Genomic DNA, 18,822 nt, shown 5'->3' with positions numbered 1-18,822 from the left:
AATGTCCTTTAGATCCCCACAGCCAACCCCGCACAGTGATCCCATTGACAACAGCCTCAATCTGTGTGACAGAAGCCAGCAATGCCTGGACCTGTGAGCAAATGATCACCAACTCAACAATCACAGTGACATATTAAAGACGGCAGAAGGTGCAACTCATCTGAAGCATCCTACAACTGTATAAGTGCCTTTCAACCCAAAACAAACACCTGTTGCAATGCAAGCAGTGGTACTACGTACTACACAGTTACTAAAACATGGGACTGTTTCTGACAAATACACAAAAATGCACACGTTATAGTGTCCACAATTTCTCACAGTATTAACCTTAGCCAGCAGACAAATGTAAGTGTTTCTCTTTTATAGCAAGGAGAGGTCCCTAGAATGGGATCAACTTTTTGAAGCTAAATTTATGGAGATGTAGGTGAAGATCCCAGGTATCACGCATTGCAGCCATTCACCCTGGGGGGCCCTCATGTGCAAGTAATTGACGAAAGTATTTTGGAATTTTGCGTGATGGTCATGATGCTAAAGAGAGTTGTATTACATTAACTGGTTGTGTGGTGTAGTGGATAGGGTAATAGTTTCACATGTAGGGGGTTGTGGTTGTGGGTTCAAACCTCATCAGGTACATGGGACATACGATACGTACTTGATTAACATTACAGATGGTACTGAAGAGATACTTAAAGTGGATGTAGAACCAAAAATAACTCTATTCACACTTTATAGGAAGATAATCAGCATTGTCGCCAACTGTGAACACCATAGCATTGCTGGTGGCCACGAGTGTGAACAAATGAGAGCTGCAAATGGCGAGTAGTTGAGGAGCAGTGCAAGGGGAACTAGCCCCACATTGATCTTGTAGTTCAGCCAGCCTGTGTTTTTGAGAAAACAGAACTGATGCATGGATCATCTCCTGCTAACACGAGAATTGAATTTGAACCCCATAATGGACCAGTGTTAACCTTATCCTTCATTTCAAAATAAGAAAAGAAAATAATGAAGGACACACAAAGAAAAGCAAAATGGACTGCATAAAACATTTTATAAGGGCTACTGGGCAGATGCTTGCTGTGATTGGTACCTTTGTAAATACGGTTGTTGAGGCCCGACTCATACAGGTATCTTATGCAACCGTAGTTCAAAACAACTTGCACCTAAAACTGACGCATTTTAGTGTCCACAATTTTTCATAGTACAAACTTTAGCTAGCAGACAAATGTACGCATTTCTCTGTTATAACAAGGAGAGGTCCCAAGCAATGAGATTGATTTTTGAAACCAAATTTATGGAGATGTGGGTTGAGATCCCAGATATCCAACCCTGCAACCCATTACCCTGGTGGGCCCTCGCAAGTAACTGACGAAAAAATATATTAGAATTTTGCATGAGGCTCAATAATGTTAAAAAAAAGTTGGATTACATTGATTGGTTGTGTGGTGGTGTGGATAGGATAATAGTTTCACACACAGGAGGTTGTGGTTATGGCTTTGAACCTAGTCAGGAGCAGTTAATTTGATTATTTTTAAATCTTCATCAAAATAACTTTAACGATTATTTTTATTCTATTATTTGGTTTAAATGTATTTTTTTATTTCTACTCCTTTCTGACATTTTATTCACCTTATCAGCTTTTTCATTGTTATCTTTTTCTTTACATCATTCTTTTTCCGATCGAAATTTTTGTGAATATGAATTTAATCATATTTATTCATTATAATATTAAGTTATTTGAAAATTCTGTTTTATCGACTAAAAACAACAGATGAAGTAATCTATTTATTTTGACTGTGCAATGGTGTAAAAAATGTATTTTTCTTTACCAGATATCCAATTTTGCACATTAATCATCATACAAACATAACCTAAATACCTGTTGCATTATGGACAGAATAATGCAGATGAAGATTTAAGTAAAAGAAGGGTTTATAAGTAAAATGAAATTCAAGCAAAATAAGAAGTAGAGATAATAAATGCAGTATGTAGAGATAAAAAACAGGGTGATAAAAGAAATTTAATCAAAATGAATACATAAAGTTAATTAAAAGCACAAGAACAAAGATTTCAAGTGGAAGAACAACAGTAGGAAGAAAAATGAGAGAAAATGAAGATGTTGGTACTATGATTAAAATTATGTGACCAAAAAAATGGAAATAGAAATTACACTTAAATCAGTTACCTGAATAAAAATGATGATCAAAGTAAAAAAAAAATCGCTTACTGCATGTGAAGCTATTATATTGAGCATTACACCACACAGCCACATTCTGTAGCACAAATGTTTTAATGCTATTGAGTGCCACACAAAATTACGAAATATTTTTTTTCATCAGTTACTCGGAAACGAGGGCCCACTAGGGTGAATTGGTGCAGTGTGTAATGCCTGAGATCTTAACTAATATGGTTTTTAAAAAGTCAATCCCACCACTGCAGACATCTCCTTGTAAGATGTTAAGCCCTACGTTGACATATGTGCCATGTATCTTATGTAGACCATTCAACTGCCCATTTTTTGATGTGGGACAAGTGTGCAATTATCAACCACACTAGTATGTTGTGTGCACTCTTTGTTTTGGGCACACATTCTTAACAGATTTTCTTTCCAAATTGTGCTTTGGTAGGTGTTGTGCAACACTAGTAACTGAAAATTGGTTACTGTTTCAATACCTGTATGCAGAAAATAAAGTTGTTTCAAACTGTGTGTGGCAAAATAGTTCAGCTGGATACAGTTTGCTGTGGTACAACATTTATTGCATAAATTCACTTTTTACATTTTGAGGCAGAATTTGCACATCTAAATTTTTCAGGTTCCTACTTATTGCTTCCGTTATATACACATGATATTGCCATGAAAAAACATATCCAAACTTAAGTCATTATTTTAAAGTTTATATCTACTTCTAGTTGTTTGGGGTGATCAAATTAATTTAACGAGGATCATTTTTAATTTTTCCTCCAGTAACATATTAAATAAACTTCATAAAAGATGATGTAATTGTCATAGCCTTTTCTAAAGTGAGTAACCAGATGAGACTTTCGCTGCTAAAATTATCGTCTTATCTTTAAGGAAGGTGAAATATTCATTTTGAGTGTTATTGGAGATTCTGTGTCAAGAAATTGAGGAGGAGGTTAGGGGAAAAATGTCCAAAGACTGAGGAGACAGTGAAGAAAATGCTAGTCCAGTTAGGGCACTTGTTAATCATAGACTAGAGCTAATTCTCATTTTTGCTATGTCTCCAACCGTCTAGATCCTTTGTTTTCCTTTTTCCTCTTATTTCTTTAAAGAAGGAATGAACACTTTTTGAAAACTTCAAACTGTGCCAGCCTTATTTGTGCAGTATGTGCATAATATTGCATATTAATTCAAAGTGTGGAAATTGCTTGTTTATCTACCTACCACATAAACAGTCTCTCTAGATTTACTATAATAGATTTTGCTGTCATTCTCACGTGCAAAATGTCATTGCAGGAACTGCACATTGTGCAAATATGTACCCCAGTGCCCCAAATGATCCTCCGCAGCTTGTAGCAGCAAGGAAGAAGGTTGGAAATCTCATAGGCAAGTGGCTGCTGCACTAGGATTGAGTAACTGGTCGAAGAATGTTTGGTGAATGGCTTCTGGTGGAGCATCTGCAGTAAAAGTGAATGCTTAGACTATGGATGAAAAAAGCTTTTGTAATTATTTTGGCAAACTTTTTTTTTTCTTTTTTTTTCTGGAGAATTAGACTGCACAGATTCTTGGTGCATGAAATTCATTGTCCGTTGCCTGCATGCTCTCTGTTACTTGTCTGCAAAGACAGAGCTGTGATATTTTGATATTTGAAGTCAATAAATAATCTGCATGTTCTTTTAAGCCAAAGATAATTTCCTCAGTTTCCATTAATGGAAAGAATGAAATAATATACTATGAATCACTGAAAAAAAAATTTGGTGTTAAACTACCAGATGCAGGTTGTGACAGTGATTTACGTATGTATATGGATTCATATTAAAGTAATAAGAAAAACTGCAATTATTTAATTTTTATTGCTCCCTGCCCCCACCTCCCCAGGTCTCTCTCTCTCTCTCTCTCTCTCTCTCTCTCTCTCTCTCACTCACTCTCTCACACACACCTCTCCCTCTCCCTGTGTGTGTGTGTGTGGGGGGGGGGGAGGGGGGGTGTTGGCATACACTTGTGCTTCTAATAAGTACTCATTTATTTTAATATTTGACTATTTTATATATAATTCTATTTGAATTCATGAGAGATACAAATAATTTATAATAAAGTTTTGACAGTTAAGATGATAAATACAACTACCAACAGGATTAAGTATTTTTGAAAGAACTATTTTCACTTAGTAATGCTTTATGGTCTGTATCATACCAGTGGATTATAATGTACAAGAAACAATTGAATAATGTACAATAAAGTAAAATAAAAAATCTTTAAAATGATGCTTTGTGTTCATTTTGTTTGTTGGTGCATAAAAAGGAAGACCTCAGTTTTGACCATAGAATAATTACGGTAAAAAAGTTTGTGGAAACCAAATTTTCAGAGATCATTAAAAATATTTGGTTCACAGCACATAAGAAAAGATTGTAGATGAACAAATGGTATGTACTAGTATATTTTGTGGTCATATTTCAACAGTTTATGAAACCAGTCCTCATTTGAAGCTACATCAGTAATGTATTGATTGAAACCATAAAGTTACACAAAATGGAATGAACTACATGAATTGCACTGGATCATATTATAAAGACCTGGTAGTATATTTCAGCATATAAACACTTTATACAGTATATTTATAGTATGGATCTTGTAACAGGCATTGATAAATCACAAGTGGTCAATCTTTTAATAGTATTGTCATACCAGCTTCTCTACAAACCATATTAGCCATAAAGCTGCATCCATAAAAACAACTCATGGGAAACAGTTATGAGTCTCGTCGGCCATTCCTTAATTTTTAGTCATAAACTAGTTGTAAACATTACAAGGAAAGGCCAAGGGAATCATTAATAGAAAAAGTTTTGTATCATTGTACTATAGGAAATTGATATCCAGTTGAGTTTACTTTTGGTTAATATGCACACAGATTTTGGATGGCACATTGTCATAGCTACCAGTAATAGCATTTGAGTTACATTTAACAATAATACTGTGGCGTATTCTTTCCTATTGTGAAGTGTACTTAAATCTGCATTTTCTGTGTGATGCTTAAATGACCGTAGAAAGTGGTTTCACAAGGGGGGGAGATGCTAATTAAGATAGCAGTGTGATCCATAATAGTATTTTAAGAATAATACAAAATGTCTTTGTGGTACTAACTTAATGTTACCAAAAATGAGTGTGTTAAATGCGTTCTGAAAGGAAATATGGTGTGTTATCAGTACTGCTACTTGTGTTCCCAAAATTATAAGGAACACAATGTACACACATTTCCAGGTATATTCTATAAATTAACTCAGTTTCATAAGAAGACTATACTGACACAAGAAGAGTTCATCGTGATTGTCAAAATTATTTTTGTGGGTAAAAGTAATGTTACATTTTATATGCTGTTAGCTCTGGCACATAAATAAAGTTTTGGGTGCAAATGCATTTTGCATGCAGAAATGGCAAAGACAAAAAACGTATTCACTTGGAGGAGAAAGCTCAAGGCTTCATATAGTTACATAGTTTCTGCCTTGGTGTAGGATTTGTGTGATCAAGAACAAAATTTACAGCTGACATGTGTTCGTGAACATATCACATTTTACAGATGAATTATAAAGCAGTACTATACAAGGTAACACAGTCTATTCAGAAGTAAATAACATTTGTATTAATCAACAAAAATAAAATACATTTCTTTCTACCTAGGTCTGGTAAACTTTAAGTCAGGAGTCCTCTGTTTATATACTACATATATATTCACTTTTTCACTTGTGCATCTTCACACAGATATAATAGACATCTAAAGGTATTCAGTGATCTTGATAATACTGTACAGTTTCACCAGCTAGCACGTGAGACTCAATATTGTTAAGTTTGACTTAACTTTGTTTATAGTACATAAATTGGTTTATTATAATAAAGCAGTTGTGTAGAAGAGAGGACTTTACCAAACACTCCAAATAAATTAATTTTATCTTGATTTGTGCATTAAGCTTTTTTAGACATAAAACTACCTGGTTGAAAAATGTTACTGCGTAACAGTAAATACATGTAGATCAAAAGGTGGAAACCACTCCAATGGATGTATTTACTTGGAATGTTGTCACTTCAGCTACTTCTGTATTCAGTTATGTGACTGGGACATAAGAGCGAGTAGCTGATACGAAGATGATTCTCCTCCAGTTCAGCAGAAATGTTTAAAGATGCTTATATCAGTGCATCCACACATTCGTAACAGAAGAAAATGGTAAATCTTCTATTGCAAAATATACTGATTGAGCATGGCAGCTAGGAGCTCCACTGAAGAGGCTCCCTGTGCCAGGATGATAGGCTCAGTACCGTGGCCTGTGGTGGTGATGATGGTGGTGATGTCGTCTCTTCTCAGCAGCTGCAGCAGCTACGGCTGAAGGTTTTGGAGCCACATCAGTTACAACTAGTTCACTGCCATCACGTAGACCTTCCCGGTAACCAGTTGGCTCATCCAATGTTTCTTTGCGCCTCAGTGGATCGTGCCCAGCTGCTGTTTGATGCAGATTTTCCCATGCTTGGCGATAGTAACGATTGAGCCCACCACGACTCTCTGAGCCTGATGAGTCAAATGATGCTACTGTGTTGCAATCAGGTGAGGCTCTATGTCGATAATGTTTAGTACTGTGGCTCCTGTGTAAGTAAATAGTCACAGATAAGTATCTCATATATTATTGGTAATGGGGAGATTTTTTAAAAATTTACGTCAAAAATTCATATTTTGTAAATCTGAAGTGCATGAAGGTCACAACTAGTGTTATTTGGAAAGCTTACGAGTAGGTTGTGTTCTAATTACACACCACCTGATTGAAGATGAAATAAATTTCAGTGTCTGATTGGGCCCAAAATTTGTTTTAGTATTTATAGACAAAACAGTTATAAGCTGTTGATATTTATATCTTGTATTACTGTGGCCAAAGTAGCTTTTTGTCTACTTTAAATATAAGTGGTTATTTTTAAGCACTCATTATGCAGAGGACTTGTTGACCAGCAGAGATTTGCAACAGTTCATGGTATGTCATACTGGGGGAAGTGTGGTAGTTGTTAAGGTGCTATACTCATAAATTATAATTAATTGAAACCCTCAGCTGCCAACAGGTGTTGATATACCTCAATGGGGACAGCTAAAAATGTGTGCCCTGACCAGGACTCAAGCCTGGGATCTCTTGCTTACATGGCAGACGCTCTATCCATCTGAGCCACCGAGGACACAGATGAATAGCACGACTGCAGGGACTTATCCCTTGCACGCTTCCCATGAGACCCACATCTGTTCTTTCGAGAGCAGTTACTACTAACTTCATATATAGTTAAAGGCTACTCCGCCATTGACCTTTGTCTGTGCGAATGCGCACAGGTTGCCCGAACTCTTACAGGTATCGTCACCTTAGTGTGCGTGAGTAATGAGTGGATGGGCAAATATCTATTAGGTACATTATGTATGTAGATTGTGGACAGTTGGGAATGTGGGTCTCACGGGAAGCGTGCAAGGGATAAGTCCCTGCAGTCTCTCTATTCATCTGTGTCCTCGGTGGCTCAGATGGATAGAGCGTCTGCCATGTAAGCAGGAGATCCCGGGTTCGAGTCATTTTCAGCTGTCCCCATCAAGGTATATCAACAACACCTGTCGGTAGCTGAGGGTTTCAATTAATTATCATTTATTCTAGAGAAGCTGCATGGTCATCAATGGTATCTGTTCTTTTGAGAGCAGTTACTATCTTCAAATATACTATGCTCATAGTTGGAACAAGTGTGGTTCAAGTCCTCATCCAGTCATGAAAATGTAGGTTTTCTATGGTTTCCATTTATTGCTTAAGGCAAATGCTAAGCTATGTCCTTTCAGAAGGGCACTTCCAAATCTCTTTTCCAGCCCTAGCCAACCCAAGAATGTACCCCATGTGTAAGGACCCCATTGTCAGTGGGATGTTGAAACTCTGTTGCCCTTTACTTATTTATTTATTTATTGTTGTGTGTCATGTCAGAAAATATAATTACAAGCACAGCTAAGTGGGAGGAACAGATGGCTTCAGCAAAGATGGAACACGCCGTAAGCCTACTCTATAAAGTGGAAGAAGAAGAAGAAGAAGAAGAAGAGGAAGAGGAAGATTAAATGGGATTAAACAAAGCTACATCCATGCAGTGGAATATGTTTTATATTGAATACCATGTTTTATCTTCATATGTAGTTTAGACATTGATTTTTATTTTCATTTTAGAAGACTGAAGTGTGTGTGTGAAAGGCATGACCAGAAAAAAAAAACCACAGTTGACATGCAGCTAAGTGCAGACAGTCACAACTTTTTTAAGGTGTCCTGGAAAAGTTTCCTTACATCCAGCGTACTAGAGCAATAGGCCAGTGATAGTTTTGCAGACAGTGTACTTCTGTAACATGAAAATAAAACCAGCAGTAATTCAGATAAGATATGAGGTTTCTGGCAGAAGCAGTACTGAGGGGTAAATAGACCAATTAATTTTTCCCCTGTAACTTGAAATCTCTTTTCCTTGATAAGTTTCAAAGCTAATAAGTAAAGCGTTTTCAATGAGTGTTGTTTTGTGTGTTACTGCCACTACAATTTCTAAAATAACTCAGGAATTTTGTTCATTAAATTGGACTTCAACTGATTTTATTTGTGGAATGTCTTACTTTCACAGTATAATATAAAAAATAATGGTAATATCTTTATGATGAAATCCACATGTTCTGTAATTCCATTCAGGAAAACAGAGTAGAAAGTGTCATCCCATAATCAAACACAAGCGTTCAATTGTGAAGCATCCATAAAAGCAAAGGAATTAAGCTTGCCAAATTCTTGGCACCCTCATAGCTCATAAAAAAAAAAAAAAAAAAAAAAAAAAAGATCTCCGCCCCCACCCCAATCATAAGAAAATAAACCCATTTTATTCCTTAGTGAGGTATGTTGGTGTTTTTTATTATCCACTCATTAAAAGTGGATTGAGAATGTCTCTGGAAGCAAGAAACCATTTTTTTTTTTTAAAGAGAAGACACACACTTTTACTGTGCTACATACAGAAAAGGGTTCAGACCTTAGTATTAACTGTCTATGCTTTCAGCAACATACTACAAGTTTATCCAAACTTTAACAACTGCTAGTCGTGAATTCTTTTGTGATATTTCTACACTGTCCTCCTTGTAACCCCACTGCTTCTCCCTTATATATTCCCCCCACCCCCTGACCACCCCAGCACAGTGCACCAAACTATAACTTCTGTCATTCCAGGACAGGCACTCATAATGTCTGTCCTTGTGATATGTGAGTAGTAAGTGATTCCAAGCAATGTAAGCACTAACTTTTGAATCTGAACATTTGGGTTTCTGAAAATAAAGTGGGAAAGTGAACTTTTTTAGTATATACGGCCACAATAAAAAGGCCTACACCAATGAAAAGTGGCACATGAAATGTGCAATATAAAGGGTAAGTGCAGACAGGCAGAATAGCTGAAAAAAGTGCTTGTACTGTACCTCACTTAACAGGCACAAGAAGTTGCTAGCTGCTGCACTTATATTGGGTTTGAGAAATAGCCAGCACGGTTGCGATAGCCACGAGAGAATTCACGTCGTCCCACCTGCTGATCGGGAAAAGGCAGAGCGAGGAGTGTGTACCATCTAGACGGCATAGTTCGTGCAGGAGGGAGAGTATTTTTCTTGCCACTAGAACAATAATAAGGGCCTAAGGTTAGTTGATAGGTGATGGTGATTAGACAGGCAGGGAGACACTGGATTTTGAAAATCCTAGAAAAATTAATATTCTTATATTTAATATTTAACAAAATGAAATTGAAATTAGAATGAAGGAAAAGAAATGATGGATTGGATTGTAGTCATGATCATGCTTATGGCTTTGATGAGATGCGGAAAACAAAACGTTCGTAAATGGATACAGAAATTCTGCCACTGTTTTAACAAAACTGATTAAAGCAAAGAAAATAGGCAAAATAGAAACTGGGTGCCTTTATTGTCCTTATAATAGGAAAATAACTCCTTTCTGTGAAACTAATGTAATAGACAAAAGAGTGTACAGAAAATATAACAGTTCTGTCTTGGCGTGGAGTAAAATGGAGAACATAGAAAAATACTAGAATTTTTGAGAGGGGGAGCAAGAGAAGAATGTGGGAGACCAGAAGTGAAGCAAATAATGTAGTAAGCAAACAAAATATTTTTGTTGCTGATTCGAACCTAGTGTTGAGATGTATCATTTCACATTATCTTGTTAAAAGCAAGCTGACCTACTTGCCCTTTCCATTCCAAGTGCCCAGTTTCTTTTGTCTCAATATGCATTATGCAGAAGACAGAACACAAAAACAAACCAATAAAAGCTTATGAAAGCAAGTTGTAATGAAGAAAGCACTTAAAATTGATAGACAGTCAAATACATTGGAAAGTAGAAGTAATAGTAATTAATGTAAGGTTATGTGGTCAGATTCCTTTATAGTTTACAAGATGTGATTTACTGCACCAAGCTTTATCATCATTTTGTTTATAAAGAATATAAAGAAAAATGGCATGTATTAGTACTACAGAAGATGGCAGAATCTCACAAGTTAAATTTAAAAGTGAAGTGATTTCATAAAAAGTATGCTTAGATTGTAGTTTAGTGGAGATAATTCACAAGAGGACATAAGTAATAAGAAAGACAGTATGAGTCCATAGTTTAAGACATTAAGATACTAAAGCCCCAACCAAGATAATTTATAAATACAGCCATATCAACAGCAACAAAGAGTTAATTTTGATTACAGAAATGTCGAATATAATGCTAGAGTAATGCAATTATTACTTATTTTAAATGGAAGAAAATCTGAAAAAAATTATGTTGGAAAATTAGGATGTGGTATGGAAAACATGAAAGATTTTCAAGCACACAAAATAGCTGTAATTCAAAAGAAAATACCATACCTTCTTACAAGGATGACTATAGTAGTAACAACTGCTGCTAAAAATACAAAACCACCAAATACACCAAGGGCTATTATGGCACCTGTAAAATAAAAACATAATTAAAAGTTTGTGTTATCTACAATTTCAATTTCTCTCTCTCTCTCTCTCTCTCTCTCTCTCTCTCTCTCTCTCTCTCTCTGCATGTCTGTCTGTCTCCGTGTGTGTGTGTGTGTGTGTGTGTGTGTGTGTGTGTGTGTGTGTAAGAAGGGGGTGGGGGGAGGTATTTCAAATTAAAAAAATACATTGTTTGTTTGGCAAGTCAAGCAAGTACATTTGTTTGTAGATGTTTTACATGTCAGTATAGGTATCTGATATAATTAACTGTAGTTACTTCTCTCTGTTAATGTACACTTGATTGCTCCAAATAAGTAAAGGTTCTTTTTTGTAATGCCATACAGAAAATTGATCAAAAAATTAGTCTATGCATACTTACTAATTGATGGGATCAGAACAGTCAAGAATAGAGCAAATAGACAAATGGGGAGGAAGGGGACTATGTGTTGAATATGTTACTTTCATACTTACTCAGAGGAAAAACCAAAAGAACAAGGAATCAAGTAAAGAGTTATAAATGGTTGACAGCCAGGAAAGATATGCAGGACAACAAAGTAATAAAAAAACATTGGCGTTCAATATTTAAGATTCAAATTACAGATCTCTAATCACACAAAAATTCAGAAGTGAAATACATGTAACAGAGTGAGGACTTGAACAGAGAAAAATATAAGAAATAAAAGGAAAGTATGAAAGAGTGTTGAAAGAGAACTGAACAGATCAAAGGATTAATACTTCAAAATTTGAAATATGGTTTGCTTAGTGCATTATTTCTGAAACTGTTCAGGTCCACATAGTATGTGCAAAAACAGTCCTGCCTTGTGCGTGGTTAACATAATCTTAGTTTCAAAAGTTTGCTGATGGCTGCGGCCTTACAGGCGTACATTGTAATTATTAATAATAATAATAATAATAATAATAATAATAATATGGATTCTGTCATTTCTTAAATGTTTATGCCACAAAAATGCAGATAGCAAATGTTCATGCATTTACATGCAGTCAAAGTTGCGGGACAATTCTAGTATTACAGTGCATTATAAAATAAAATAAAAAGTGTTCCATATTTTGAGAGGTGGTAGTATGGATGGAAACATGAAAAAATATCCAATAAAATTGATACCTTAGAGCTTGTTCACCTACACTACTGAGAAAAACATCTTTTCTACTGAACAAGTGCTTGTAGTTCTTAAGATGTGCATTTTAGAGCCAGTGTTTACAGGTAATTTTTTTCAAGTTTTGATCTGTACTACCATCCATCTAAATATAAAAGTTGTCACACTATTGAAGTGACAGAATCATTTTATCCTTTATTTAAAACTGGAACTTTTAACAGTCCCCTCCCTATGCATTTATTTTTATACAGCATTCCAGAATTATTCATTGAAATTCATTTTGATCATTTGCATAACACAAAGAACAAAGATAATTTTCTGCTTTCTGCTCAACTAACAGACTTCCCAATGTATACGAATGAAAATCTTCACTAGGCTAAAGATGAGCATGAAATTAATAAGACTACTGAAAAAGAAGCTGTATGACCTTGCTACAGAAATGTTTCTACTCACTGGAAGAGTTCAAGAAGCATGGTCTGATTATTTAACCAAGAAATCATTGATAATTAGCATTAATATGTAAAACTGACATTATACTCATGAAAGAATATTGACTTTAGACTGCTGTTCACCTTGTTGTTTATAATTTTATGCAAGTGAATTGTATTCCTAATTCTTGATGTGTCTCCTGTTCCCTAATTTGATGAGTAGTAAGTTAAGTTACTGATGAATTAATCACTGTTCACTACATATGGTCTTCTATTATTGTTGTGGATACTTCCGACTTATGCGAAAAGCCAGACCATAGTATTCAAACCAGGATTCATATCTTTTGGATGAAGTGCTCTGAATCTGGATGTAGGCATGGAAATTTGAATCTTACTCCTCTCAAATACAGTGCATAATAATTATGTATAGTATTATTTGCTAAAGTGCTATAGTGTAACTGTGAAAAATTCAAGTACAAGTGTGCATTTGTTTGTTAATTAAAACTTTGCAGAACTATTACAGAAGACTTACAATCTTCCATATTCATGTGTGTGAAGTTTACATTCTATATTGCCTGGTGATGCTACAATACATTCCTTAAGAAATCTTATAACATCTGTGTAATTATTGCAAATAAAACTAGTGTGTGATTTCGCAATATATGTGTGCTGGAACAAAATCTGTAGACTTTTTTCTTCTCAACAATCAAATCAAACAAAAAAAGCTGACTGGAAAAAAAAATGAGGGTAGCTCTTCAATTTTTGTAAATGACCACCATATGGAGCCCTTGAGGTATCCTATTGCTATTGTTTTAAAAGTTGTCATCTGTTACTGTTAAAAAAAATCGCAGATCATAAATTGGACAAATAGTTAATTTACAGTGAGTTTTCAAAAAAGTGTTGTGAAAAAAATGGAAATTTCATGTGAATGTTTTTGTTGAATATTCTATTAAAATTTTTGTTGAGGCCCAACTCAGAATGCTTTGAATTGGTGTGTTAAAGTTTTGATAATCAGTCATATTCAGAAAAGACTGTTTGCAATTTGTTTGCAGAATTTTTTGCAATTGTGTTACTGCCAGCAATGAAGTCCCTGAAGGTCAGCCAAATTCAGCGTTGTGCGCAACATTATTAAAGATGAACGACATATGACTTACAGTGAGATAGGGGCATCTGGAAAATTGAAGACTGAAGTACATTCAATTTGGCATGAATTTTAGCTGTCAAAAGTAACAGTTCCTGAGGGATTGCACGCAGTTTGACTGAAGCTCAAAAACAGACTTGTCTCAATTGGTGCAAAAAAAATGCTCAAAAAATTTGATTGAGTACTTGTGATGTCTGTATAAACGTTGTAGCAGGAGACTAAATTTGCGTGTAGTTGTATGAGGTGGAAACCAAGTGGCAGTCAACTATTTGGTGTATTCCAAAATAAACCGAAACCAACCAAGGTTACATTGGACATGTTGCGACATTGGTATAGACTATATACCCATGCTTGAAACATGTCCTTACCACAAATTATCAAAGAACAGGTAATGCTGAATGGTATATAATAATTTGTTTGCCACAAGTAATTAGGGAAATAGGGAAGAAAACCAAAAAGATCGTATCTATCTTTCATAATACCGATGCCAACTGTCGCACAGCAAGCAATTGATTTTGTCCCAGTGTCCGTAGTCATGTGATTTATCTCCAAATGATTTATTTTTGTTGCTTTATGTTAAACAAAAAATGCATGGACTTCTCCATCACCTCAAGAAGCTGTTGAGTCATTCCAAAACCATGTTTAGAGGTAGAGTACAAAATATGTTTCCAGAATTTGCCTCTCCCCCTTCCACTGCCCCTCCCCCCAGGGTATCAGGGCTAGAATAGACCCATGATTATTCCTTGCCTGTCATACGATGCAAAAGGAGTTTTGTATTTAGTGATGCTTTTACATCGAGGACTTGGCTATTATCAGGATACCTGTCAGTTTTAGCTCCTTTCACAATCTTTCCCTCAGTCTTTTAGGCTTCATTACTTCCACTAATCTTTTAGAGTTTGTCCTGCTCCTTTCTAAATTTCCCAGAAGTGTGGGCCATTTGAGGAAGGGCACCTTACATTGTGGAGAATCTATTCAGCATTCACTGTAATGTTTTGCACCCACTATTAGAGTGGATTTATGTTTACACCCAGAATCCAGCACGGCAACCAGTCCTCCATGGGGAGGTCATTGTGTACCGTCATGATTCTAGCTACCTGACAACATAGGGATCACACTGATGATGCCTGAGCTGTAACCATCTCAAGTATCATGAGGAGTAGGCGCCTGTATAATCCGGACCATCGGGAGTCTGGGCAACGGATACTATGACAGGTAGTCTGTGCTGTGCCAGGTTAGCACCCATAAGGAGAGCCTCCTGTCAGAGTGAGTGGCATCAGCATGGGTGACCACCAGTGAATTAGATCAAACTCACCCATACTGGTGGCCATGCCAACATGGCTGCCTGGGAGGTTAACAGTTCGCCTAGTTCTTGGTAAGCACCAGATCTGATGGAGAACCTTTTCCCATGCCAAAACCACTGTTTTTTGTTGAGAGAAGATATGGATCTTTTTTGGTCAAAATGTTGGATGCTAACTAATCACAGGCACTTGAAGCCTGTGAAAAGCTTGGGGGTATAACAGTTACCATCTCTCCTCATAGTGAACTCAAAAGGATTCGAGGTGTCATCTTCCATTGGGACCTAATGCTACAAACAGATGGAAAAACTGAATCCTAACCACAATTTACTGGTTATGAACTGTAGATTAAAATTGAAAAAACTGCAAAAAACTAGGAATTTAAGGGGATGAGACCTGGATAAACTGAAAGAACCAGAAGTTGTGGAGAATTTTAGAGGGAGCATTAGGGAACGATTGACAAGAACAGGTGAAAGGAATACAGCAGAAGAAGACTGGGTAATGTGAGAGATAAAATAGTGAAGGCAGCGGAGGATCATGTAGGTAAAAAGAAGAGTGCTAGTAGAAATGCTTGGGTAACACAAGAGATATTGAATTTAATTGATGAAAGGAGAAAATATAAAAATGCAGTAAATGAAGCAGGCGAAAGGGAACACAAACATGTAGATAATGAGATTGTCAGGTGTAAAATGCTAAGCAGGAATGACTAGACAACAAATGTAAGGATGTAGAAGCATATATCACTAGGGGTAAGATAGACGCTGCTTACAGGAAAATTAAAGAGGCCTTTGGAGAAAAGAGAACCATCTGTATGAATATCAAGAGATCATACGGAAAACCAGTCCAAAGCAAAGAAGAGAAAGCAGAAAGGAGGAAGGAATGCATAGAGGGTCTATATAATGGAGATGTACTTGAGGGCAATATTATGGAAATGGAAGAGGATCTAGATGAAGATGAGATGGGCTATTTGATGCTGCGTGAAGAATTTGACAGAGTACTGAAAGACCTAAGTCAAAACTACGCCCCAGGAGTAGACAACATTCTGGCATAACTACTGATAGCCTTGGAAAATCCATCCATGACAAAACTCTCCCATCTTGTGTGCAAGATATATGAGAACAGGTGAAATACCATCAGACATTCAAGGAGAATGTAATAATTCCAATTCCAAAGAAACAGGGGCTGACAGGTGTGAAAATTACTGAACTATCAGTTTAATAAGCCATGGCTTCAAAATACTAACACTAACTCTTTACAGAAGAATGCAAAAGCTGATAGAAGCCGCCTCAGGAAAGATCAGTTTGGATTCCGGAGAAATGTAGGTACACACGAGGCAATACTGACAATATGAATTCTTATAGAAGATAGGTTAAGGAAAGGCAAACCTACATTTATAGCTTCTGTAGACTTAGAGAAGGCTTTTGACAATACTGATCGAAATACTCTGTTTCAAATTCTAAAGGTGGCAGGGGTAAAATACGGAAGTGTACAGAAACCAGATGGCAGTTATAAGAGTTCAGGGGCATGAAAGGAAGCAGTGGTTGTGAATGGAGTGAAACAAGGTTGTAGCCTATCCCCCCAATGTTATTCAATCTTATATTGAGCAAGCAGTAAAGGAAACAAAAGAAAAATTGGGAGTAGGAATTAAAGTCCAGGGAGAAGAAATAAAAACTTTGAGGTTTGATGTTTGGCAATGACACTGTAATTATGTCAGAGACAGCAAAGGGCTTGGAAGAGCAGTTGAACAGAATGGACAGTGTCTTGAAAGGAGGATATGAGATGAACATCAACAAAAGCAAAATGAGGAAAATGGAATATAGTCGAATTAAATCAGATGATGCTGAGGGAATTAGATTAGGAAATGAGACACTTCAAGTAATATGTGAGCAGCAAAATAACTGATGATGGTCACAGTAGAGAGGATATAAAATGTAGACTGGAAAAGGCAAGAAAAGCGTTTCTGAAAAAGAGAAATTTGTTAATATTGCATATAGATTTTAGTGTCAGTAAGTTTTTTCTGAACGTATTTCTATGAATGTAGCCATGTATAGAAGTGAAACATGAATGATAAACAGTTTAGACAAGAAGAGAATAGAAGCTTTAGAAATATGTGCTACAGAAGAATGCTGAAGATTGGGTGCGTAGATCAATAGAATTTGGCAGAAGAGAAATTTGTGGCACAACCTGACAAGAAGGGATCAGTTGTTAGGATACATTCTGAGGCATCAAGGGACACTAATTTAGTGCTGACTGAAAGTGGGTTGGAGAAGCTGTGGCTGTTCGGGTGTGCCAGTCAGTTCATATAACAGTATGTAATATCTATCTACTCCCAGACAAATCTTTACCATATCACGAGTCGTTAGAGCTAGTTGAACAGTTGCCTCCACCCTTGCTCCTACTGGTGGACTTCAATGCCCACTATCTTCTATGAGACTGTCAATCCACTTCGAGCAGGGACCAAGTAACAGAACAGCTAATTTCAGAACTGGAAGCCCACCTCCTTCATATTGGAGCTGCAACACATTCCAGTATGACCTGAGGAACATACTCAGTCATAGATATTATAGTGTGCACCCTGAGCTTCTCACCCTTAACCCAGTGGTTCATTCACAGCGACCTCTATGTGACCACTTTCATATTTCCTATCACTCTCTTTCTCGACCCACTGACCAATGGAACATGAACCAAACTGGTCACTTTGGAAAGCCAACTGTCAAGCTTTTGCCTCCAAACCAACTTTTGAAAACAGTCAAGGGAAGGATACCGAAGGAGTGCACAAGGTGCTATTGACATGATTATAAATGCTGACGAAGCAACGATACCAAATTCTTCAGGCTATTCCTGACATATGCTGGTGCCATATGGTCTGTAGGATAGCTGCAGCTACCAGAGAGCATCAGAGGGCATTTCAAAGAGACAAGTGGGGTCTCTCTATGAAATATTTAATGGCATTCAAGAGACTTTGAGGAAAGGCTTGGCTTTTAACAAAAAAATCAGGAGTTTTGGGGAACACCCCACACCCCATTCCTCTCAAGTGCAGATTAAACTACACCACATTTGCAGCCAACCACTGTCCACCGTAGTTCCTGGCATCTCCCTCGAGGGTGGCATCTGTATTGATCCTGTGGCCATGTTTCTTGGCACATTTCACCAAAGTGTCCATTTGCAGTAACTACCATCCTCATTTCCTGACATGGAAATGCCTACTGGTGGGAAACACCTTATCCTTCCATGCGTAAGGCTTTGAATTGTACAATGTTCCATTTGGTGAACAGAAGATCATTATAAAGAGTACTTCAAACAATGGAAAATCCAGGATGGAATGTAACAATACCAGAGAAGGAAAGTTGCTACTCACCATATAGCGGAGGTGCTGAGTCGCGATAGGCACAACAAAAAGATTCACACAATTATAGCTTTCAGCCATTAAGACCTTTGTCAGCAGTACACACACACACACACACACGCGCGTGTGCCCGCAACCGCAATTGCAACTTCCACACACGTCTGGAGTCTCAGAGAACTGAAACAACCGTGCAAGCAGCAGCACCAGTGCATGATGGGAGTGTCAACTGGGTGTGGATAAGGAGGAGGCTGGGGCAGGGAAGGGGAGGGATAGTATGGTGGGAGTGGCAGACAGTGAAGTGTTACAGTTTAGAT

The 18,822-nt window shown here is 36.9% G+C and overlaps 2 protein-coding genes across 4 annotated transcripts in view; one reads left to right on the top strand and one right to left on the bottom strand.

The window, feature by feature from the left end:
* The window catches only part of LOC126253517 (putative serine protease K12H4.7), a 108,858-nt gene extending 104,843 nt beyond the window's left edge, over positions 1-4,015 (top strand). For both annotated transcript variants that reach the window (XM_049954903.1, XM_049954894.1), the window contains exon 9: positions 3,473-4,015. In XM_049954903.1, coding sequence (XP_049810860.1) covers positions 3,473-3,582 — 110 coding nt within the window. In that variant the 3' untranslated portion in view covers positions 3,583-4,015. The remainder of the gene's footprint in view (positions 1-3,472) is intronic.
* Positions 4,016-4,458: 443 nt separating this feature from the next.
* LOC126253500 (uncharacterized) overlaps positions 4,459-18,822 on the bottom strand; it is a 267,686-nt gene continuing 253,322 nt past the window's right edge. Inside the window, exons 11-12 of one of the 2 annotated variants that reach the window (XM_049954883.1) lie at positions 11,088-11,169; positions 4,459-6,805 (exon numbers count right to left, since the gene is read on the bottom strand). In XM_049954883.1, the coding sequence (XP_049810840.1) occupies positions 6,478-6,805; positions 11,088-11,169 (410 nt within the window). In that variant the 3' untranslated portion in view covers positions 4,459-6,477. The remainder of the gene's footprint in view (positions 6,806-11,087; positions 11,170-18,822) is intronic. The other variant, XM_049954884.1, reaches the window with a different exon arrangement.

The sequence above is a fragment of the Schistocerca nitens genome, chromosome 1 (genome assembly GCF_023898315.1).
Source record: "Schistocerca nitens isolate TAMUIC-IGC-003100 chromosome 1, iqSchNite1.1, whole genome shotgun sequence".
Taxonomy (NCBI): Eukaryota; Metazoa; Arthropoda; class Insecta; order Orthoptera; family Acrididae; genus Schistocerca; species Schistocerca nitens.
This window is presented reverse-complemented; position numbering and strand designations above follow the sequence as displayed.